The sequence below is a fragment of the Lissotriton helveticus genome, chromosome 11 (genome assembly GCF_964261635.1).
Source record: "Lissotriton helveticus chromosome 11, aLisHel1.1, whole genome shotgun sequence".
In the NCBI taxonomy this organism is placed as follows: Eukaryota; Metazoa; Chordata; class Amphibia; order Caudata; family Salamandridae; genus Lissotriton; species Lissotriton helveticus.
In genome coordinates this window covers 174,291,049-174,316,433 of record NC_136072.1, presented here as the reverse complement: position 1 = coordinate 174,316,433, position 25,385 = coordinate 174,291,049, and the positions used below count along the sequence as shown (strand labels likewise).

At 42.4% G+C, this 25,385-nt stretch overlaps 1 protein-coding gene across 1 annotated transcript in view; it reads right to left on the bottom strand.

The window, feature by feature from the left end:
- Nucleotides 1-24,716, bottom strand: part of AHSG (alpha 2-HS glycoprotein) — a 92,934-nt gene extending 68,218 nt beyond the window's left edge. Inside the window, exons 1-3 of the mRNA XM_078666528.1 lie at nucleotides 24,370-24,716; nucleotides 13,288-13,398; nucleotides 3,456-3,540 (exon numbers count right to left, since the gene is read on the bottom strand). Of these exons, the coding sequence (XP_078522654.1) occupies nucleotides 3,456-3,540; nucleotides 13,288-13,398; nucleotides 24,370-24,582 (409 nt within the window). The 5' untranslated portion in view covers nucleotides 24,583-24,716. The remainder of the gene's footprint in view (nucleotides 1-3,455; nucleotides 3,541-13,287; nucleotides 13,399-24,369) is intronic.
- Between the last annotated feature and the right edge of the window lie 669 nt (nucleotides 24,717-25,385).

The window sequence follows — 25,385 nt, the reverse complement described above, 5'->3', positions numbered from 1 at the left end:
TTGACGCACTGATGGGTACTGCTTTGCCTTAGGCTTGAACTGCACAGTTCTCAGCTGTGCCCTTTCATAAACACCTGCAAACAACCTGAGAGCACACAGATATAGAGGCAGATATAGAGGCAGCTCTTTTCACAGTACATCACACAAAAGGAATATATTACTTGAAAATAACTACAGAAACACAACATCCTACCAAATAAAACTCAGGGAATATGAAAGTAAATAAAGTGTGAAAAAAGAGCAACAACATGGTGTCCCAGGCTGGGTGGCCAATATCCTTTTTTTATTGACTACAGCCGGTTGATGAGGCACGGGGTAGGGCTCAAGGTAATTACTGGTAGTGCTCCACAATGACACCCACCTCCCAGGGTGACACTACTAGTTTTAAGGCTCTGCAGAGGCTCAAACACTGTCATTAAGCCACCCTTATTATTTTCAGCAATCCTTTTTTAAAAGCAGTTTCAGACTGAGACAAAAAATAGACCGGGCACCAAATAAAAATTGGTCCCCATTTGTTACTACAGGTAAAATAAAGTTGCCCATGTTTGCAAATTACAAACCAGAGCGGCACTTTGACTCAAGAAAGACTATAACAGCATATATAAATAAACCATGTACTTACCTTTGGTAAAGAACTCTTTGATAGATGTTTATTTGCAATGATAAGTGACAAATGTTCACCCATAACACACACTCAGTTACAGGTGAGCCAGCATTCACCTGTAAACAGACATGCAGAAACAAGAGGAATGCTGCTGTGTCCTGTAAAGAGAGACAAGGAGGCTGGTTTTAACCTGTAACAAGAGACGTGCAGTGACATGGTGGGCATGAGGGACACGGTCAAACTGGGACATAAAATAGGCCCGGGTATCAAAATAAAATTGGCCTCTTTAGTAAATTAGATAACAAAATGTGGCCCATATCAACAGATTTGGGGCCAGATGTAGGTAGCCCAATACCGGTCGGAAACGGCCGAAAATACCGATTTTCGTCCGTTTCCGACCGGTATTGAGCTATGGAGGTGTAGGGGCTTAAAAAACATACAGATTCGGTAATTTTAACGAATCGGTAATTTTACCGAATCGGTAAAATTACAGAATCGGTAAATTTACAGAATCTGTAAATTTTACCGATTCAGTAAAATTACCAACCGGTAAAATTACCGAATCTGTATTTTCAGATGTAGGTAGAACTTTGAACAGTGCTACAGGCCTTTCAGGATTCGGTATTTACCATGTAATACAATTGCATGGTAAATAACGAATCCCTGTGTACATGCACATCTGTGCATGTACACCTGTGCCATGTGGCACACAGACATGCCCTAAGGGCATGTATATGTGCCACATGGCGCACAAGCCAGTTACAGGGGTGCAACAGGGTGTCAAAGTGACACCCTGTCCCCCTTTGCAATTCGGTATTTTTACCGATTCGGTAAATACCGAATCGGTATTTGCTATTGAATCCTATGGGCTTCAAGGCCCATAGGATTCAATAGCAAATACCAATTTGGTATTTACCGAATCGGTATATATCGAATATTACTGATTCGGTATTTGTACCGAATATTTTACCTACATAGCAATTACCAAATAGTAAATACCGAATCTGTAAAATTCGGTATTTACCATTTGGTAATTAGCTATTACCTACATCTGGGCCTCGGACAGTTGTTATCTTTAAAGACATGCTACATGAGTTTTTTGCAAGGTATGGAAGACTGCATGGATTTGAGCTTGGTGCACGCAATGTTACTTTTAATATCAGGGAATAGTAAAACCTGGCCCAGCAGACCATAAAACAGGCCCACAAACAGTCAAAAAACAGTCCAACAACTGCCTGAAAGGCAACCTGCAGGCAGATTTTACTGGCCAGACAGGCTTCCTGATGAGGAGGGCAGCTGCGAGCAGGCTGGGAAAGAAGGGAAACAAGCTGGTCGGCGAGGAGGGTAACAGGCTCGCCAGATTCACGGGAGGTCCCCTGCTGCATGTGTAGTCCTCTGGGAGGGCAGAGAGAGCAGTCTGCAAGCAGCGTGGACACTGCAGGCGGTGTGGACAGAGTAGGCTGCATCCAGCAACGTCCTCAGCAGAGGTAGCAGGAAGCTTGAAACCGTTTGGTGTAAGTGCGCTTTAGAAATCCTTTTAACATAACATAACATAACAAGCTTGCTGAAAGGATCCTTAAAAGTCGGCTGTGAATGTGCAACAGCTTGACTTTTAAAGGGCCTTTGCTTCCCGCCAGTGCCTGGTGATTGACGTCCCTGAGGCTTTCAGTAAACACAAAAGAGGGCCACTGTCGCATAAGGATTGAAGTTGCGATCGCACATGCTACAGTGGCAGTCCTTTGTGTTTACCAAAAACCTCAGCGGAGCCCGCTACGAAGCAACTGTCTTGGGCTTTCCCAAGCAAGAACGGGGCCATGAAAAGGTCTGTGGCACACCAAGCAAGGACTGATGGCCTCTGGTGGCCTGCGGGCTGTACTCTGAGAACCACAGAACTAAAAGATTCTGTTCCAAATATAGCACTCCCTCTAGAAACAGGAGGTCTTCCCATTACCACCCAACTTTCATTTAGCCTCTGTGGATCTTTTCTACAATTATTAGTGACATTGCCATTCTCAACAGCCATTAATTATGGGACAGCAACACAGTAAAAAAATAGTAAATATGTATTTTTTTTATTTCACATTTCGAATTTCTGACTTCTCACCAATTCCCTTAGAACAGGAATTGGATTTCTCCTACTTTTCAGAGATGACCAGAGGGCAGCAGAGATTGTGCATGTTTTCCTTCCCACAGACCTTGATTGAAAAACCATATAGTAGCTTGTCAGCCCAGGGTGGGAAATTAGCAAAGAGCATGTTAGGTTTTAGTATTTCAAGGCCTATACGAGGATTCTGTAGACCTAAGTGCAGTGTTGGTCCATTAGAGCTTTATCCATGCCAGATATTAAAGATAACCATTGGTTTTGTAAATTATTTCCATTAAGCATAATATTTAAGCTAATGTATCCCATATGTGAAGTCTGGCATACCTTTGTCCTTCGGCAACTAATGTTGCATAGGCCTGGGGAAGCACGTCACAGACAAAACCTAATAGGCTTTTCATTAGAAAGATTCAATATTCAGCCACTAGCGTCTGTCAGGGACTGTCATTGACTCATTCCTTGGCCTCCAAAGCCCTAATTATACCAGCGATGTCAATAAAGCCCTCTGCTTAGTCTACCAATGCTGTGACATCATCGAAATTGCATCAGAAGACCTAAGGAAGTAGAATTTTCAACTTTACTTTTATACCAATCTACCACTTTCCACGCTGATGAGGAGTTGAGTGGCCTCATCTGAAATCAGAGACTTATCTACACTTTCCTGTTTTGAAATCATTATTCAATGATATCTAACGCATATATGATGGGTAATATAGAATGTGAAACTGTAAATTAAATAAAACAACTTACCTGGCTCTGATTTGCAGTTGTAGCTCAGAACAGTAAAGTTGCCATCAAGTTTGAGCAGTTTGACATCGCAGTCACCTTCAACTGTCTGTAGGTAAAACAGAAATCTGAAATGTAGACTTAAATTCAAGACAATTATAGATCATTCACTGTGAAGCTATGGACATTTACTTTAACTACTATATCTAATCTGTTTTTGTAAATGTTTTTAGGTGAAAAGCAGTTGTGTGATTGTGGGTGTAAATTCACACCATCATGTAATGTTGTCACATAGAATGATCAGCAGCTAAGAATCAGCCAATACAAGCCAACAACACATCAGCCACACTTAAGCCATTATGGATATACAACTAGGTAGGATGTGGCTATATGTAATTTAAGGGAGATGTCATTCATGATATTTTCCAAGCTATTTTACCCCAGAGTGATCATGATTTGAACATGTTCTGCCTTGGAAAATTGAAATAAAGGATCACACAAGTTTAGGCACTATATTTTCATACTGAAAACTGGGCCAGTGTTCCAAAAAATAATCTGCACCTTAATAGTTCTAGGGTGCCTTTTTCTGGATGGTGCTGTGTTGACAAAAATTAATACCACAGGACTAGAGTCAATGCTGCATATGCTTTGAAATGGTGAAATTGTTGAAGTAGGCAATTAGATGATCATAAAAATGTTGAAAAGCTAACTAGAATGATCTTTTCAATTCACTCCTTTTGAAGTGATATTTTGAGTATTGCCTCAATAGCACTGCATCATGATCTAACTCACATATCCTCAATCTATACTGCTGAAGAGAGCGAAGGGAGTAGATTGACAGTCAGTCAAAAGCCTTATTCGGAACACGTTATGTGAACCATAAAAGCAACAGGTTAATACAATAAAATATATTACAATATAGTTATAACATGCATCTCATAAAACCAAAATTCACACACCGTCAAGACAGTTAAAATAACATCTAAAATAGATTTAAAAAATACAATGGAAAACAAACATCTCACAAATTTGCATCAAATTCCTGCAATATCCATTACAATTTAAAATGTTATTGATTTGACACCGTTTGAATATAGCCGCTAAATCACAAAGGGTAGTGACAGCAAAACAAAGCCTGAGATGTTTAGTAAGGGCCCTGACCCAATTAAGTAATTGTATTCCCTGAGTCATCTAATAGAGCTCTATTACAGATCACTTTAGAAAGCAACAGGACGACCCTTTGGCATACTGTCACATCCCCTAGTTCATATAAATGTTTGCCTGCCGCCTGATAATGAATGGTTCTTTCTTGTAGAAAAAGAGGTTTAAGAAGGGATTTCCTGAGAATTAGGTAAAACTTACAAAAAAGTGCTAAGTGCTGAGTAGTGTGCTCTGACCAATCATCACAAGGGCATTTTCAGGTGATTTTACCACAACCTTAATTTTTTTAGGATACAGTCAAATAATGGAAAGTGAGAAGGTACATATACTGTGCATTATTAGTTATCTTGAGGTACAATTTACATCCAGGCTGATTGTTCCATACTATTTAATGCCCCACTGATAACTTGGGGAAGTCTACTTGTACCCTCTTCCCACGGCAGACCCCAAACACATGCTCTGGTATATCTTTTTTGGCACACCTTAAAATTTACTTTTGGTGAGACCATAAGTTGCTCTCTGTCTGGCCCAATCCAGACAGGGCCTGCTTTATATTCCATAGCCAGGGCATTCCATTCATCATATCTAGGTCTACATATCTTTAAGGATTAATTTAGTGAACAATGTTTCCTTGTTAGACTAAACAGATCACCATAATAGGAGGGAATCACTTTCAAAGGTTGCCAAGAAGAAATCAACACCCAATTCAAATGAAGAATGGATGCTGGAGTAGAGAGAGTACTGCCAGAAGCCTCTGTAGAAAGGCGCATTCTAATGTATGTAGAACACCCTTGTCCCTAGTAGCCCAGTAGGGTGAGCATTTGAGCAATTTCTTTGTTGCCTACTTTAGAAGCAAATCTCATCAACCCTTTATTGTTCCCGATCATATTTGATGCACGGATCTCCCTATGGCACTTCAAGTCCAGTTTAGATGAAAACTCGATCGCCAGATAACTAAAAGTGCTTGTATTTAGTAATTTCATTTTTGGCACACTTGTGTGGCATACAGGGTGAATTGACCGCACCTTTTGGTATAAGGAGAGGGGTATCCTGAGGACTTTCCTCTTCTCTTTATACATAAATGACGGGTAAAAAACACTTCAGGTGGTGGGTGCAGATACACCCAGGATTGGGAGGCTACATTAGCTGAAAAATAATATGAACTTTGTGTGAAAATCTGAACTACAACTACCAAGACGCTATGAGGTAATGGCGCTGTTACATGCAAGCAGTGCGCTCCTACCCACTTTCCCTGATAAAAGGCTCTCGTAAGCCACCCCCAAGCTGACGAGCTTTGGAACACCTGAACACTAAGAGTGGGATTATACCTGCGAAAATTGGCAGCATATCCAGCAACCCATAAATATTCTCTACTGATGAGGAAGGAATCCCGAAACACTGCGGTTTAGAGATACGATTTCAAAAGACTGCATTAACTGAAAAATAATATGAACTTTGTGTGAAAAACTGAACTACAACTACCAAGAAGCTATAAGGTAATGGCGCTGTTACATGCATGCATGCAGATGGATCTGTTAGGAATTAGTAGAACTATGCCCGTTCGCATCTGCCTACTACAGGTGTTTTCCAAATTGAAAGTTAACTCGAGAAATGATTGAGTGAGCGGCATCAGAAATGCTACTTCTCCATTGAAGACCGACTACGGTGGAGCATCTCCTACAATAAGGAGGATTGGGCCACTGGAAGGGCTGGATAATGCGTGTTGGTTGGCAATTGCCTTTTGGAACGCAAGCCGGTCTGCAGCCATGGTTTTAAAGATTTCTGCTAATAAGTGAGTTATTTAAATAAGATAATAGAGCAATGGGTTGAAAATGGTCAATCTCAGGCTTCTTTAACAGTTGTGTAATTTTTGATTTGCACATTGCAGTGCAAACAGTGTAAACGTGAAAGGAGTGTCGCGGGTGTTCAGTCCTTTAATAATGGTAAGGTCTACTGTCTGAAGTCTGACTTTGGTATGGTGTTTGATGTGTTGCTTCCATCTCTTATTTAGTAGAAAATGCAGGAATGTAAGTTTTGCATTGTGTTGGTCTGGGTACTTGTGGTTAGGAGGGGGCATTGTTTCTGAATGTGTGTATTTGTGATGAAAGTAGGTATACGCTTTTTAAATATACTATTAATGGAATACGGTTTGGAGAAAAATGTTGGGATTTTCTACATCTATTTGAGAAAGTAATGCACTTTAGTGGTTGAAGTTGGGGGGCTCATGAATTTTAGTGATGAAAATATTTGGTTATTGGCTTTGATTGCAGGTGTATTTTACATAGTTTTGCTTAATGTAAACGTGTTTTGGGTTGTGTCAGCACTGTCATGTTTAGGGCATCTAGAGATGATTTAATCCACTATGGTTGTTCGGCGTGCTTAATGTGATGTCAGTCAAGGAACTAGAAGACTTTTAATTGTTGTTGTGTTTAAATGAAAATGAGTGCTATGAGTGGTAACACGTCTGTTTGCGTCTTCCGCAGTGTAGGTCTTGGAAGTAAGTATACCTTTGAGTGATGGGGCTTGCACTTTAAGGCCTGACTTTGGGCTGATAGGTTGGTTTTAGGATTTATACTTGGCTTAGATTGCACGGTGGGCAAGTGTGTTATCAGTGTTTTGAGGTTGTGATTGGTCATGTGAAGGAGTTTTATTGTGAAGTTTGCAGTGCACAGTGATGAAGCTGAAGGTTATTTTGAGAATGTGACATTGTGGGCTTTCCATTGTACAAGTGGGTGTGGAGTCTCTCAGTGATCAGTTAAAAGAGAATTATGTGAGATCAATTTTTGGAGTTCATATCACGTTTTTGCAAGACCATATTTCAGAGGAGTTCTTAATTTGTATGGTCTGCCGGTGATAACTTTAATACACATTTTCTGTGACCCAGTACATCAATCAACTGGTCTTGTAGGTAAGTAAAAATCGAATAAGATAGCAGTGATTTATTTATTATATTACAAAATGAATCATCGATATTTTAATTTACCATTTCCATATGTGTATTTCTCTTAAAGGAAGAATTAGGGTTTTCTTTTTGCGGAACTTAGTTTGAGTATATTTTATTGCAACCTATTTCCATATTGTATTCAACGTTAGGACCAGTGGTATCGTCAGTAATAGTAGGAATGTTATGATAACAATGGGATCGATTTAGGGTTATCTTTGAGGAAGTGGAGGTAGGTTAAGATGATGGTGTAGATGTAAAGTGTATATACTTGTTGTGAGGGTAGGTTGTGTTTGGGGCCATGTCATGCTGGGTCAAAGAAATTTTTGTACAGGATGTCGAGAATATCTAAAATAAACAACACTCAAGAGTGGTACCTACTTTTAGTTACATTTCTTTCATTACAGAAAGTTAATTGTACCACTGTGTTTTGCACCATTAAGCCAGGAGGAGACTGTGGATGATACAAAATAAATGACCTAGTAGGAATGTAGGAATGCTGGCAGCATGTCAGTAAATGAAAAGATTAATTCAGGCATATGCTTTGGAATGATAAGTAATGAGTATGTACCTTAATTCATTCTCAAACCAAATATCGAGCTTGCAACAACATGGATTGGCAGTCGAGAACTAGATCCAGATGTACGAAACACTGGTTGCAAAAAACTGGTCACAAATTGCGACAAGTATTTCTGTGACCAGTGTAGAAGTGTGTAGAACCAACCTATGTACAAATAGGTTGATCCACAAAGTCCAGAGTAGTGAGTCACAATTCGACAGACCTCCTCAATATTCATGAGGTACTCTGCAAATTAACTCACTGAAATTGGTGGCCATCACTGGGATGGTGGTACAAAAGGGGTGGTGATGGACGGAGCATCTGAACCAATCAAACACTCACACCCAGTCAAAAGATCTGGGTTTGATCCATCACCGTTCTTTAGCCCACTCTGCCACCCCAGTTCAGACATGGCTATATGCAAATCAGTCTGACCCTGTGCCTCATGGGAACAGTCCAGCCCGAACTGCCAAGCCATGCCTTCCCTGGACCGGAAACAAGCTTCCGAGGACCGGTTTCTGGCATTCCAGCCGTCTTCAGCCCGGCATGCTTGAATCCAGTGGCAAGAGGAGTTGGCCTAACGGCTAAGGCGCTCGACCTCGGACCTGGGGATCTGGGTTCGAGTCTCGGTAGCGTGATTCTGGGCAAATCACTTAATCTCCCCATGCCTAAAAATGAAAGTGTGTGTTCTCATGTAAAAACTTAACTTGTGCTATGTAAAGCGCTCTGATACCTGATTCGGTTCGGGTCTAGTTCGCGCTATATAAAACTCTACAAAAAAAAAAGTGAGCAAGGGACTCACATCTGAGCATACCCTGCCACACTTATGGCGGCCAAAGCGGTACAAAAGGGGTGGTGATGGACGGAGCATCTGAACCAATCAAACACTCACACCCAGTCAAAAGATCTGGGTTTGATCCATCACCGTTCTTTAGCCCACTCTGCCACCCCAGTTCAGACATGGCTATATGCAAATCAGTCTGACCCTGTGCCTCATGGGAACAGTCCAGCCCGAACTGCCAAGCCATGCCTTCCCTGGACCGGAAACAAGCTTCCGAGGACCGGTTTCTGGCATTCCAGCCGTCTTCAGCCCGGCTTGCTTGAATCCAGTGGCAAAGTGAGCAAGGGACTCACGTCTGAGCATACCCTGCACACTTATGGCGGCCAAAGCGGTACAAAAGGGGTGGTGATGGACGGAGCATCTGAACCAATCAAACACTCACACCCAGTCAAAAGATCTGGGTTTGATCCATCACCGTTCTTTAGCCCACTCTGCCACCCCAGTTCAGACATGGCTATATGCAAATCAGTCTGACCTCTGTGCCTCATGGGAACAGTCCAGCCCGAACTGCCAAGCCATGCCTTCCCTGGACCGGAAACAAGCTTCCGAGGACCGGTTTCTGGCATTCCAGCCGTCTTCAGCCCGGCTTGCTTGAATCCAGTGGCAAAGTGAGCAAGGGACTCACGTCTGAGCATACCCTGCACACTTATGGCGGCCAAAGCGGTACAAAAGGGGTGGTGATGGACGGAGCATCTGAACCAATCAAACACTCACACCCAGTCAAAAGATCTGGGTTTGATCCATCACCGTTCTTTAGCCCACTCTGCCACCCCAGTTCAGACATGGCTATATGCAAATCAGTCTGACCCTGTGCCTCATGGGAACAGTCCAGCCCGAACTGCCAAGCCATGCCTTCCCTGGACCGGAAACAAGCTTCCGAGGACCGGTTTCTGGCATTCCAGCCGTCCTCAGCCCGGCTTGCTTGAATCCAGTGGCAAAGTGAGCAAGGGACTCATGTCTGAGCATACCCTGCCACACTTATGGCGGCCAAAGCGGTACAAAAGGGGTGGTGATGTAAAGTGTATATACTTGTTGTCAGGGTAGGTTGAGGAGTACACCAAGGCTGAGAAATGCTATAGGGCAGAGCGAAAAATCCCCAAATCATTGGGGTTGAAATAGTATGTTGTATAATCCCAAACTCGCTGGCTCACATCATCACAACTGTAACTGCCATGTCATTCCCCTCTTCCTTTGTGTCAAACAGCCCCATGTTCATGTGGTGCAGGAAGTCCAGGATGAGTTCCTAAAAGTTCTGCTCCCCTGTCTGACAGCCATTGCAGGAGGTAGAGCATAGCCGCATGCTGAATGAACTATGATTCATAGCATGGCCAACTAACACGTGTTCACACTTGATTCATAATAATTTAATGTAAATACTGCCCTAATTCGAATAAACATTTGGGCGAACACATTTATTAGAGAGTGAATTGCCTAGTCAAAATGTATCGAGACAACAGAGATACAACTATGCAAAGCAGGACTCATGCTAATGCATGATATGCACTGAGAGAATTTCCTCAAGCCAACTTCACATCAAAGCAGAATAATCTATTATACACATGCCAACCAATTGCAATACCTAGGCGGGCACAACTACAGTGGCAACTATTACCCTTTCAGGTGGCCGGTCTGGAATTTCTGGTTTTGAAGATTAGCCTACTATGACAGAAAAAATGAAATGTTGTACAACTACATGATTTACCCCTGGGGTCACTGTATAATGAAGAATTGCTTAAAGAAAAGGCATTAAACAATTGTCCATATTGGGCAGAAATTCATAAAGAAATTCACTCATCTCTGCATGGACTATCCTCTAAAGTCAAACACTAAGAACATTGGTCAGTCAGATGTCACACCCTTTCTGTAGGTATCACCTCTTAGAAAAGGCAGCAGCTGTCAATCTCAGTCCTGAATCACTTGGAAGACGGCCTGTCCAGTACTCATGTTCAAAATATTTATTAAAAATGTTTATAAATGTACGCTGGCATGAAAAACTTGAACCCAAAGCAGAAGGTAATTCATGGACAAGAGTAGGAGGTTCTTCTGGTTGATGATATCTCTGCTATATTTATTTAAAATTGTCACGGTAATCCCTTCTTCAGGTGCATCACTGTTAAGTAATGCTTGAATCATATCCATGCATTCAGTTTATAACCTGGACTTTGACAAAATCCAAGTAACAGACTAATATCCACCACTGAAATTACCTCATATTTCACCATATTAATTCACCACTAATCCTTGATAGGCTCCCTGAATAGCATGCGTCAACAAGCGAGTGATAAATAAATACAAACCTTTGTCCTACTCTATCCTTCTGCTATCATTCCAAATCCAAATTACTGACTAACCTATCCACCACTTAAAATGTACTTGCATGTTTCACTATACTAATTCAACACTAATCCTCTATGGGTCCCAGAGTAGTGTGCTACCCGCCGAAAAAGCACTTTGACGCCTCGTCTGGGGTAGTAAGCGCTATATAAATGCAATTACAATACAAAACAATACTTTCTTTCCTAGTAATGCATTTATTATTTATATTTTCTGTATAATTGTCTTATTTTACTTTTATTATGGGATTGGCCTTGTCCACAAGAAAGAACAAGGAAGATGCTAACAAAAAGTGTGCAGCCCTTCATAATTTAGGGCCTGTTTTAGATCTCGGCTGATGGGTTACTCCTTCACCATTGTGACGAATAACCTGTCCACCGAAATATAAATCTCATTATATCCCTTCTGATTTACATTTCGGTGAACGGGATATCCATCACTATTGTGACAGAGTAACACATACGCCGAGATCTAAATCAGGCCCTTAGTGTTAGAGGCTGGTGAACAGGCTACTTTGTCACAAATGTGATGCACCACCCACCTCATTTAGAGTCAGATGGACCATTAGCTTTCCGTCTGTGATGCCCCATTGATTAAATCAATGGAAAGCTTCCTCCGAAGGGCCGATGGAGCAAAGGCCATTGGAAAGAGGACATTACATTGTCTGGCCGATTTATGGTGAATGGTATTTGTTTGGACCATCACCCTCAGGAAATAACCTGCTGGTAAGTGACAGAAAAAGATAATAATGCCCTCATGCAGGGAAAAAATCCCTGGGTGTGGGGTCATTAGTTGTTTGTTTTTTAATAAAAAAATTTCACTTTGGGAGTTTTTTTTTAATCAAATATCTTTGTAATGCTTCGATAACTAAGGTTAAAACTGATGGCAGCTGTCAACTGAACTTTTTATATCTTGAGATGAACCCTCTCTGACAGTGGTTTCTATCAAGGCACAGAGATCACCGTTCGGGTGGTGGTGCTCTCTAAATTTGACAGAGAATAGTTCTTCAGGGGTAGTGTACGTAATGTCCTCACCCTCCCTGACGACTGTATTCCATCCACTGAACTGTAAATCTGGCCCATTGTTAACTCCAGATTCCTTCTTGCTAGTCCTTTCTGTGCTAGGTCTTAACACCTGGGTCAGATTGTTGGAGTAGTATATCATATATATTCCGCAACATGATTTCAGTAGGTTAGCAAAATAAAAAAATAATGAAACAGACCTGACAAGTTAGGGTAGTGGAAAGAGCATGTGCACATAAATATTTAAAATTCCGCCCAGCAGGACAGCCCCCCCCCCATTCTTACATACTTTTATGGAACCAATGGGGAATATATCAGGTTTTAAAATATTTGATCATCTCTATAGCCACAAACATCTCACTCTTCAAGTTTATTCTTTGGGGTGGCACAGAAACAATTATTTCAAAAATGAGCTAGCTCATGATATGAAATATTATTTGAGGAGTAAGCCTCTTCTTTTGCAATACTAAACAGGAAATCACCTCAGGTAATATTGCTGTGGAGCACAGACCAGACAGATGGATTTTAAAATATACCTTCATTCCAGCCCAAAACATCATTGAAAGTACAAGAACTGGCAAAGCCAATAGGTCTTTATTCCATTTTTGGTTCTGACTAAAACATAAAAACAAAACTTACACTGAAAAACAAAATAACAGAAACATTTCTTTCTGTATACGACGCATCTTTAGGATACATAATTTAATGTCTGATATGTTAGTATACTTTTGAGATGCAAAATAGTCCTTTTTGCTTTGTAATACACCACTTAAAAGTAGGCTTAATTATATAAAAAACAGCCATTAGCATGACATGAGGTGAAAGTGTATTAAAACCTCCATGTTGAGCAGAAGCTCATCTATGAAATTTTATTGAATTGTTAACAATAGCTCTTACAGACAACTGCCAAACAGGCATTTTGTTGTCCACCTTTACAGCTGCCTGGAATTACAGTCAGCATATTAAGTGGCATTTCTGTGTTAACCTTTGAAACTTACATGTTCCACTAGTGGTCTTACTGGACAGTCCTCAAGAGGTGTGGGGGACAGAGCTGGGCATGTTGTTTCCAGCAAGTCAAGTTCTAGTTTGTAAACCTCCCCAGCAGGTCTCTGAAATGAAAAACATAATTTTAAACATTTGAAACACCATTACAAAATCATGAAAGACTGTAAAATATGTATAATTTTTGATGAGCAGCTGTGAAAACAAGCATTTGCAATGCAATAGGTCTCACATTAGGAAAGTTTGAGCTGTTGGTATTGTAAATGACAATTTTTTTATTGATGTGTTGGATTTGAAAATAGCGAAATTAATAGCTTTGTCATTTACAATGACAATAGTTTTAACTTTCGTAAATGTGACACCTATAGCATTTGTAATGCAATATGTGTTGTATTTACATGACTTAGATGTATTGATATTACAAATAACAATTTTTTTTATAATACTTAAATAAAAGCTATTGTAATTTAAAATGGCAATAGGTTAAACTTTTGTAAATAACTTTTGTGAAGATTATGTTCAGTGTATTTTATTGTGACAAAAATCCAAGAGCAGAAGTGAAATATTAACATCTTTTTATGACATTTGTAATAAAGCTTGAAACATTGAGAGAACCTATTTGAACCAGTTGTTGTTGAATGGTTGCACAGATTGTTGCTGTGGTGGTGCTGAGTGATGTGGTGGCGACGAGTCATGCTGTGGCGTTCAGTGATGCTGTGGGTAGCGCATAGCTGATGTTGTTGTGGTGCTGAGTGATGCTGTGGTGATGCGATAGAGTGAGTGCTATAGATAGATAGAGTGAGGGCGATAGATAGATAGCTAGAGGGAGGGAGGGCGATAGATAGAGGGAGGGCGATAGATAAAGGGAGGGCGATAGATAGATAGAGGGAGGGCGATAGATAGATAGAGGGAGGGCGATAGATAGAAAGATAGATAGATAGATATATAGAGTGAGGGCGATAGATAGACAGATAGATAGAGTGAGGGCAATCGATAGATAGATAGAGTGGTGGCGATAGATAGAGTGAGGCGATAGATAGATAGAGTGAGGGCGATAGATAGAGTGAGGGCGATAGATAGATAGAGTGAGGGCGATAGACAGATAGAGTGAGGGCGATAGATAGAGTGAGGGCAATAGATAGATAGATAGAGTGAGGGCGATAGATAGATAGAGGGCGATAGATAGAGTGAGGGCGATAGATAGATAAATAGAGTGAGGGCGCTAGATAGATAGATAGATAGATAGATAGATAGATAGATAGATAGATAGATAGATAGATAGATAGATAGATAGATAGATAGATAGATAGATAGATAGCTAGATAGATAGATAGAGTGAGGGCGAAAGATAGATAGAGTGAGGGCGATAGATAGAGTGAGGGCGATAGATAGAGTGAGGGCGACAGATAGATAGAGTGAGGGTGATAGATGGATAGAGAGAGTGAGGGCGATAGATAGATAGAGTGAGGGCAATAGATGGATAGAGTGAGGGCGATAGATGGATAGAGTGAGGGCGATAGATAGATAGAGTGAGGGCGATAAATAGAGTGAGGGCAATAGATAGAGTGAGGGTGACAGATAGATAGAGTGAGGGCGACAGATAGAGTGAGGGCGATAGATAGAGTGAGGGCGACAGAGAGATAGAGTGAGGGCGACAGATAAATAGAGTGAGGGCGACAGATAGAGTGAGGGCGACAGATCAAAGAGTGAGGGCAACAGATCGATAGAGTGAGGGCGACAGATAGATAGAGGGAGGGCGATAGATAGATAGAGTGAGGTGATAGATAGAGTGAGGTGGCCTCATGGTGAACGTGGTGGTGGCCGTGGTGGTGGTGGTGGACATGGTGGTGGTGGTGGTGGTGGATGTGGTGGTGGTGGTGGGTGTGGTGGTGGTGGACGTGGTGGTGGTGGATGTGGTGGTGGGTGTGGTGGTGGTGGACATGGTGGTGGTGGACGTGGTGGTGGTGGAGGACGTGGTGGTGGTGGAGGTGGTGGTGGTGGATGTGCTGGTGGTGGATGTGGTGGTGGTGGGGGTGGACGTGGTGGTGCTGGTGGAGGTGGGTGTGGTGGTGGTGGACGTGGTGGTGGACATGGTGGTGGTGGACGTAGTGGTGGTGGATGTGGACGTGGTGGTGGTGGTCATGGACGTGTTGTGGTGGATGTGGTGATGGTGGATGTGGTGGTGGATGTGGTGGTGGTAGTGGTGGTGGACATGGTGGTGGGTGGTGAACGTGGTGGTGGGTGTGGTGGTGGACGTGGTGGTGGTGGATGTAGTGCTGGTGGATGTAGTGGTGGTGGATATGGTGGATGTGGTGGTGGTGGAGGTGGGGGTGGTGGAGGTGGTGATTGTGGACGTGGTGGTGGATGTGGTAGAGGTGGGTGTGGTGGTGGTGGTGGATGTGGTGGTGTTGGACATGGTGGTGGTGGACGTGGTGGACACGGTGGTGGTGGTGGACGTGGTGGTGGTGGACGTGGTGGTGGGGGACGAGGTCGTGGTGGACGTGGTGGTGGTGGACATGGCGGTGGTGGACGTAGTGGTGGTGGACGTAGTGGTGGTGGATGTGGTGGTGGTGGTGGACGTGGTGGTGGTGGTCATGGACATGGTGGTGGTGGATGTGGTGGTGGTGGTAGTAGTGGTGGACATGGTGGTGGTGGGTGGTGGATGTGGTGGTGGTGGAGGTGGGTGTGGATGTGGTGGTGGACGTGGTGGTGGTGGTGGACATGGTGGTGGACGTAGTGGTGGTGGATGTGGTGGTCGTGGTGGACATGGTGGTGATGTTCGTGGACGTGGTGGTAGTGGATGCTCCATTCAAAGTTACAAGGTAAAGTGTATTAGTATGTCCTATCCAATACGGAGTTAAAGAGAGAAGACATCAAGCTTGTTAAGGAACAAGGAGTTTAAGATGGGTTCGTATTTATGCAGCTCTTAAAGAGCTATGCTAAACATTGTGCCATTACATTTCTTTTTAGCCCTGCTGTCAGCTATTAAGATTAGGATTTTAAAATCTGGGCATTATGTATGTGACTGGGCAACCTATGAGTGCAGTTACACCTTCTCATACTACTTAGCAGCCCCCAAAAACATGAAGTTACATTTGTCCACCCTGGGGGACAAGAACCATCAACTTACTTTGAGAAGCAAAAACGTTTTATAAATAGGTATAGTATTTTCATTTCTAAGCAAGCAAATGCAGCATTATTTACTGAACACAGCCAGTGATTTAATCAAGAAAGGCCATGCTTTCGCCCTAGACAACTGCCTAAGGAAAGTGAATCACAAAAACAGCAGGTTATCTTATGCAATGAGTGCATAATCTGTCGTCACTAAAAATCACTTTGGAAAACATTCGAAAAGCAGTTCATAAATAGTCTATGTGCATTATAATAATACGCTACACGGCGCAAACCACTTATCCCAGGAGATGAAATTCAGAACAAATTTAGAATACCTTGTTTAGAAGACCTATGTCTTTTTTATTTCTAAAAATAGAGTCATCTATTTTTTTTTTAATCAGGTAAACAAAAACACATTTGTAGCACTCAACAAGCAACCAGCTTATGAAATGCTGAACAAGGCGTAGCCTTCAACATCTACCTGCGATTAAAATAACACTAAAGCAATCTTCCCTGGGTCTGAGGCAGGCCTGCTAGGAAACCACATCGGTGTCATGCCGACCTTGAACCTTATCGGTATCCAAGACTGGTTGTGAAAAGAAGTTATAGGCTACAACGGCAGTCAACATTTCTTTGGAGTACATACAAGTAGTCCGTACTTAATTTGCACTGGTGCTTGCATGTCATCGGGGCTCGGCATTCATTTTACATCATCACATTCTGAACCAGAGCAAAAGGAAAAGGGAGAGAAAAAGAGAACAAGCACTGACAAAGGCAAAAGTGACCTATGGTATTTGCCAATACTTATTTTGTTACGGGGTGTGGTGCGGGCCAACCTAGACTGTGCGAGGGTGCAAGCAACGAGAGGAACAGTGGGAGGGGTCAACAGAACTGGAGATGGTGAGGGATCAGCAGGGCCAGGAAGTGGGGAGTCGTTAGCAAGACCACATAGAGCAGGGGCAGTGTGGGAGGGCTCAAGAAAACCGGAGAGCAGGGAGGGGGGTCTGCAAGACCCCGGAGAGCGGGAGAGGGAACAGCAAGGCTACAGAGGGTCTTGACCCACAAGACCACAGAGAACGTGGGGAGAGCAGATGGGTCAGTAAGACCACAGAGAGCTGGAGTAGAATGGGAGGTGTCCGCAAGACCATGGAGAGTGGGGGGATGACTGGAGAAATCAGCAATGCCACGATTGAGGAGAGGGTAGGAGGGGACCGCAAAAGCATGGAGAGTGGGATCAAGGGTGTGAGACAGGAGTACGATGACTGAGAGCTGGAGAGGGCAGCAAGCAACTCTTATCGTGGGAGGGGGCGGGCCAACCAATGACATGAAACTTGGGAGATGATTTCAAACACATGCACTCTTATGGAGTGCTACACCTGTATTAAAACAAGAATTGCGCTTTGTCGCACGAAGGAAACCTCAAGTAAGTGATAGGAAGGATGTGCGAGCAGAGAGCTGCTCTGGTGAGGGGCGGCATCTGCCGTCATGAACGAAAGAATAGGAACAGACGGTTTGAACTTCAGCCCAACCTCAAAGGCGGCAGAATCACCCACATACCGTACACATATGCACAGCTAATCGCTTAAAAACGCTGCATGCCCAGCGCGTGCCCCTTGCCAATTGGTGTATGTGCCCAGCTGATCGCAACAACCAAGATGCCACGAAACCCTTTCATATGGCGGGCTGCGAGTTCCGGTGAGAGAGCAGTGGAGGAATAGAAATGTGGCAAAATCATATCGCAAACAAACTCTTGGCATTACGTGGTGGGGGCGGGGGAGTGGCATTGGGTTGCGGGGGCGGGGGAGCGGCTTGGGAGCGGCTTCCTTTGAAGCCTGATGCAGAGGATGTGGCTGGCGATGTGCACGCGCCTGGCTCACATGAACTGTACCCAATCTGCAGTTTTGGGTAGACTTTTGAAAGCCTTACTATAATCTCGACAAACAAGCATTGCTAAAGCAATGCTGTAGTCAAGACCTAAAAATGTTTTCATGAAGGGGTTCATAAGATCATGAAATAGACAACGAAAAGAAAGCTTCAGTTGTCGATACTGTAACTCAAACCCCGAAGGTGAAAAATATCACCTTATTCACAGCTACCCATCTACAATTGTATATTGTATATGGGTTATTAAACACAGAAATATATATGGACTGAAAGAGATAAGGGCCATATCCAGGACTGAGCATGGTTGCATCGCAGTAGTGGAAAACATGCTTTATTTTTCACTGCTGTGACATAATTGTAGTGAATTAAACTATGAGACCTATATAACACATACAAATCTGGATGAGTTAGTTTGGTTGCTAAGTCTGTCTTTCGAAAAGGGTTATCTGAGGGGCATCAGATAGACAACGCGAGTGAAGCTCTAGTTGTCTGCATTATTAAATATCTATATTTATGCCATTGCAATGAAAATATATGTGGCCCAATAACAATTGTTATTTCGAGCAACTGTACTAATAAAGGCACATTCATGAATGTAATACTGGGGAGCAAAAGTCATATTTGAGATTAATCCCACAGTACAGCAAAATTGACAACAGGAGGAAAACACTTTAACTGTCTCACAGTTTGCATGGAATAATTACTTCACACAGAGAAACGTCTATCCTAATCGACATGTTGTCACTTCAATGTGACTTTAGTGTTCTACACAAATTTTATCCATTACATCCTCAATTTGGTTAAAGTCCTTTTGTTAAATACACATGATGAAATACCATGGAATAAACCATGGGGCAGACTTACAATAACTGGCGCATCTCTGCATATCAGCAGGGATGTGCCAGTTATTGTGCGCCATGCCTCCGCCACCATGGATGCGCCGCATTTAAAATGGTGCATTGCTGGAGTTACGTCGTGCTTACGACGCAGCTCCGGCAATGCTCTGGGGGCCCTATTCTCACAATGCTGCGTCAAGCCTTACGCCTGCTTCACTCAGCCACTTTTAGGAGGCGTTCCTGTGCCGGAACACCGCCCCCCCGCGCAGGAACGCATCCTTCTGATGCAGGGCTTTACAACGTGACGCATCTCCCACATTGGAAATACCCCGCACCATGGCGCATCTTTTGCGCCGCCGCTGCATCAAAAAGTGACGCAACGGTGGCGTAAATGAGGCGCAAGGGGCTTGTAAATCTGCCCCCATGTATGTAGATGTGCTAAGTGTAATAAGCTATTTATTACCATTGTTATTACCGCTGCGGATTAAGGCGAGCAAGTCGCAGCACACCTCAATCGGCAGTGGATTGAGAGGACCCCAATGGTGAAGCATGCAACCTAGGGGAAACCCTGTAGGGTGAGGGGACTCTGGAAAATAATTTTTCTTTTTGGAAAGAGGTTTTTCATACATGTTCAGTGAAAACCCTGCTCTTCCCCACGGTTAGGTTTTTATTCTGTTATTCCAGATTTTGTGAAACTTCACTTCTTCTATAGTCCGGCCAAAGGTAGCAGCTAACTAAGCAAACCACCAACAATTACCTACAGTTCATTTAGCACCTGTCTCCTTTCCCATCAATCTATTCTCAAAGACACACGAACAATCACCTTTTAGTCCATTCTTTCAGAGGAAGTAGATATGTGGCTTCTCAAACTGAACTTCTCTGTATGAGCCTTACCGAGGATTGAAGCATCATTCTGCTCAAAGATGCCTAGAGGCTTATTTACAAGCTTGCGCCACCGGTGCATCACTTTTTCCCATATAAAAAAATCACAAGATATACAGCAGAAAAATAAAGCAAACTCTTAACACTTTAGCATAGTAGATGAGCGTGGAGAAGCAAATCCCATCACATTGCCATTCACAGGAATTGAAGCGGGTTCCTAAAAGCCACCTTCCTTTTAAATGCATAATTTTTCAGCAACAATCACCAGTGGAGAAGTAGATTCGCACTCAGATTTGAATCAGTATAGTTGTATTAGAACTGTCAGGTAATGCTCAAAGTGCTTTTCAAAGAGTCTCTCAGTTCTTAGCAACAACTGGAACTTCCCAGGCGGAGGTGTATGAGGAGACTGTTGAACATTTTAAAGATTTTTGGACTTTCTGATGATATTGTTTATTACTAATTTATTTTGGATTTTAAGGGCTATTGTTATTGCTTTGCTTAGTTTAGACTTGTGTGAAAGCTGATAAGGTTATTTTGGATGGAGCTGAAAGGAGCTGGGCAAAGCAGACACCGGACAAGAGAGCCCTAATATGCCACAATATGTTATTTGATTTTGTGTGTTATCCTATTTTTTATTTTTTTATTTTTTTTAGTGTGACTTCGAACTCAAGGCATCAGAGCGCTTTACATGAGCACCAGTCGCGTTACAGAAGGACACATTCATTGTGTTAGACATGGAGAGATTGAGTGATCTGCAAAGAATCACAGGATGTTGAGAATCCCTGCAGAGACTAAACCCAGTTCCCCAGCTTCGAGGTGGACCGCTCTAGCCGTTAGGCTACATCATTTGTTATGGCACAGCACTTTTCATAATTGCTTAGCATATATGATACATATTTAGGGGCGGTATATGGAATGTGAGCTGGGGTTTAGAGACCAGCGAGTACCTTGGGCGAAGGAGGGCCTCTTTTCAATATTAGTGGCAAAATAGATATGCAGAAATTGGGATGCTTGTCGAGCATTTGGGCATAGATGCATCAAGGTCAAATCCGCTCGCAAAGGGGCAGATTCTCAGAATCTGCCCCTTTGCGACCGGTATTTTTGCATTTGGGATGCATCATCCCAAATGCAAAAATCGCAAATTAAGAAATCGCAAAATTGTGATTACTTGCATTTAAGGAACCTCAAATTGAGATTACTTAAATGCAATGCATTAAAGTTTAAAAAATAGAGATTTCGCTAATAGGGCTCGCAAATTACCATGAAGTTGAACTTCATGGTAATTTGCAAAAACTTTGAAAAATGCACTAAAGTGCATTTTTCAAAGTTCCATGTTGCGCACACACATGCCCTAAGGGCATGTGTGTGCGCAACATATGTGCACAGTCCAATTTCAGGGGTGCAACAGGGTGTCCTTTTGACACCCCTGCACCCTTGTAATCGCATTCTCAATTTGCGATTCGCTAATTGCGATTCGCAAATTGAGAATGTCTTCCCATTCATTCCTATGGGCCTCTAGGCCCATAGGAATGAATGGGGAGGTATTCCTTAATTGCGACTCGCTATTTGGGAGTCGCAATTAAGGAATTTTAAGAAATCGCTATTTTTTTAGTGATTTCTTCATGCATTGCATTTTGCTATTCCTTAATAGTGAATCGTTATTTTTCGCTAATAAGGAATAGCAAAATGGGTTCTTGAGGCATCTGGGGGATAGTATCTTAATGGAATTTGGCATTTCAATTATTTAAAGAGTGGTTCAATCAATTAGTTTTGGAAATATAGGTCCTATCATTGAATGCGGCTTTTCGGCACATCCGTTAACCAATGGACACACCACAGGAAAACAGATAGCTCATTATAAATGCATTCAATAAGAAACAACCAATGACTGAGGAAAAGACAGAAGAACACTTCTGTTAGGGCAGAAAAACATTTGAAGTATTTAATCAGCAGAGATGCAGTGCAATGCAATTAAAACCTTGTGCCTTGTGTACTGGAGAGAAGCATGGATAAAGGCCAGACACTGGGTAAATGATTTCAGACTTTCCTGGCAAAAATTTGGGAAGGGTCTGGAAAAAGTTATGAAATGGAGAATGTAACGCACTGGGAAAGGGACAAAGAGCTACAAAATTAGAGATGGAGAGAGACCTGGATGAAAATAATATAGTGATTTCTTTCTTATTCTTTTTTTAAAAAAATGTAGTAATCCACAACTTGAGCATGGAAAGAAACATAAAGCGAACTTGAGGAGCATGGCTTTGAAGAATTGATCATTGAACTCATGATCTACTAAGGACCTGATTACGATCTTGGGATAATCCGTCACAAATTTGATAATTATCCCATCCGCCATATTACAAGTTCCACAGGATATATGGAATTGTAATTTGGTGGATGGGATATCCATCACGTTTGTAACGGAGTAATTACGTCCACCAAACTTGTAATGAGGCCCCTAAGATATTTCACAGATATTCTTTTATCTACTATTCTATGTAAAATGCTCCACTGGGTATTAGAAAGCTATATCTGTCATAAAACAATTTATTTAGTTTTGCTGCATACTAGGTGACCAATCAAAAAGATAACTTTGTTGAATGTAGCCTTGTAATCCTAACGAAGGACCAACCATGAAATCTACAGCTATTAGTTTACTCCTGCGTTCTTTCAGCAGTGGACAACAATCCTCATTTTAGATACAGACGACTGCTATTATGAGACCAAGAGGCAACATCTAAAGACCACCGCATGCAGAGTGTACTAGGGGCAAAGGTGAAGCGAGAAGGGTGATGAGTTTGAGCATGGTGTGGTAGGGTAACATCATACTAGGTATTTGCGACCGAAAAGGAATGGTAGAGGTAGGAAAAATGTTGGTGGTGGTGGGTGCCATGAGAAACGTGGGTGAAAATAGCAGGACACAGAGACAATGCATATAAGGCGCAGCAGGCTGGTAATGGCCAGAATCATGGTGTTGCTCCATACTGGTAACTAGTGCCTTACTTGCTGCCTTCCTCCTCATTCACTGCACATTTCTTTACCTCACGGAACACCTCTAATTCACATCAACACCTCCATGCCTCACCGTGCCGCTCCTTCTTTATACAACTACACTGGAAGTGCTAGCTGTCTTGGATCATGCAGATTTAAGCATTGGCTGTTTTTAGCTTGTGTGTGTGTGTGTGTATGCATGTGTGTGTGTGTGTGTGTATATATATATTTTTATTTTTTTATTTTATTTATTGAGTTTTAGATAGCGCTGGCTAGACCCGCAGGTATCAGTGCGCTTTACATGAGGAAGAAACATTGTTTCAAAACATGGTTACAAAGTTACATCAGTTACTGGAGCTTAGTTGCAGGAATTACATGAGTACAAAAGCATAGCATGAACATGAGGAAAAAATAGGCAAAGGGAGAGAAGAATAGGGGAGAGAGGGAAGGAATAGGGGAGGTAGAGGATAATAATGGAGGGAAGAGGAGGGGGAGGGTATAGGAGGCAGAGCGGGGAGACAAGGAAAAACAGTGTCCGACGTCCGGCTGGGTATATATATATATATATGTATATATATAGACAAAGTTGGTTGTTGTGGCTCTTGCAGATATCAGCGTTGGCTGATTTTGACCCTTGAAAAATGTAGCCTCTGCTGATATGAGAGTTGTCTCCTTTGCCCCATGCAGGTATAGGAGTTGACTTTTTGCCCCATGCGGATATAAATGTTGACTGCTTTGGCTCATACAGATATAAGCGTTTACTGTTTTGACTCTTGCACAATGTGTAGCGTTGACTTTTTTGGCCCCTCCACGAGTAAATGTTGGCTGTTTTGCCCCCGCAGTTGTAAGTGTTGGCTGGTTTGGCCCCTATGGATATGAGAGCTCACTGTTTTGGCCCTAGCCGTTATAAGGATTGGGTGGTTTGGCTCATGCAGATATAAGCGCTGGCTGATTTGGTCCTTGTAGATTTATGATTTGAATGTTTTGGTCCCTGGTAATATAAGTGTTGGCCAGTTAGTCTCATGCAGGTATAAGTGTTGGCTGTTTTTGCCCTTGCAGATGAAAGAGTTGACTGTTTTGGCCCCTGCAGCTATAGAAACTTCAAACAGTCAAGTCTCTCAATAAGCTGTTTAAATCACAATACTAGATACCAAATTCTGTGTCCACCCGTCTTTTATGATCAAAACTAACAGACAGCATGAACCACAAAACAGCATGTAAGCCTAACAGCTCGGAATTGTGCATAGAGCCTCTTGCCAGAAATCAAGAACTATCCATTGCAAAGATTAGTTTCTATTGCACCAGACTCTGCACCAGGTTCCACAAATTTAGCATCCATCGTTCTGCGCATGCGTCTCGTCATGTTCACCTTACCCGCTGGAGGACTTTAACTGATTCGATACGGTTTAAGGTGTGCTTATATCCATGCTGTTGGATGGCGTTGATGTGAGTGACGGCGGCCCAGGCTGCAGCTTCGCTCTCGGGGTCATCACAGTCGAGTAGTCGTATGACAGGAGATGGGTGCATGACTAAGGCTGTGCAGCTCAAGAGCTGAGCCATTAACACTGCAGCTACAAATAATTTCATTTTATGGTTGATCTGTAGGCACTTCAATGCCTTGTCAGGGGTAGTAAGCACTATATAAATACAATTTACAATCTCAAGAAACCCCCTGAAAGGCTTCCAGTGCAGTGTATCAAAAAGGAACCCAGGTGGGAAGTTTGCAGCCCTCAGCTGGCATCTTTTATATCCTCATATATTCTCAAAAGGGGGGTAAACTATTTGTTTTGGCCACACTTTGTGTTCACAATGAAACAGAAAAGTAAACAGTTAAGAAATCAATGCGTCTGTTAATATTTGGATGGGGCGCTGTGCCATGAACTGTCGGACACAAGTTTGCAGCAATGGATGTTCCTACAGAAAAACATCCCCAAAAAAGGCTCCCCATCATGAGAACTTCATGACAATCCAGAATTTTCTTCTTGTGGATCCAGTTTCTGTGTATGCATTTAACATGGACCAGACCAGGCATATACAGGAATATATCTGCTTTTTCCACATCTGTGTACATTTTATACCAGATCTAAGAGGGGGGAGGAGGTGGTTACTGGGGAAGGAAGTGGCATGTAGGACCTCTTAATTATATATTTTATTTAGTTATCGAGTTTTATCTAGCTTGAACTAGATCTGAAGGTATCAGAGCACTTTACAGAGATATCACAGCAGCAGTAACTTAAGATACATGTGGAGTAAATAAAAATACATAGTGACACTATATAAAAAAAGAATACAATATATGGTAGGATATGTGGACAAATAGTTTGGAGGTAGTTAATGTAGGGTGTAATAGCACAACTGATGACAACTCTATACATACCTCCCAACTCACA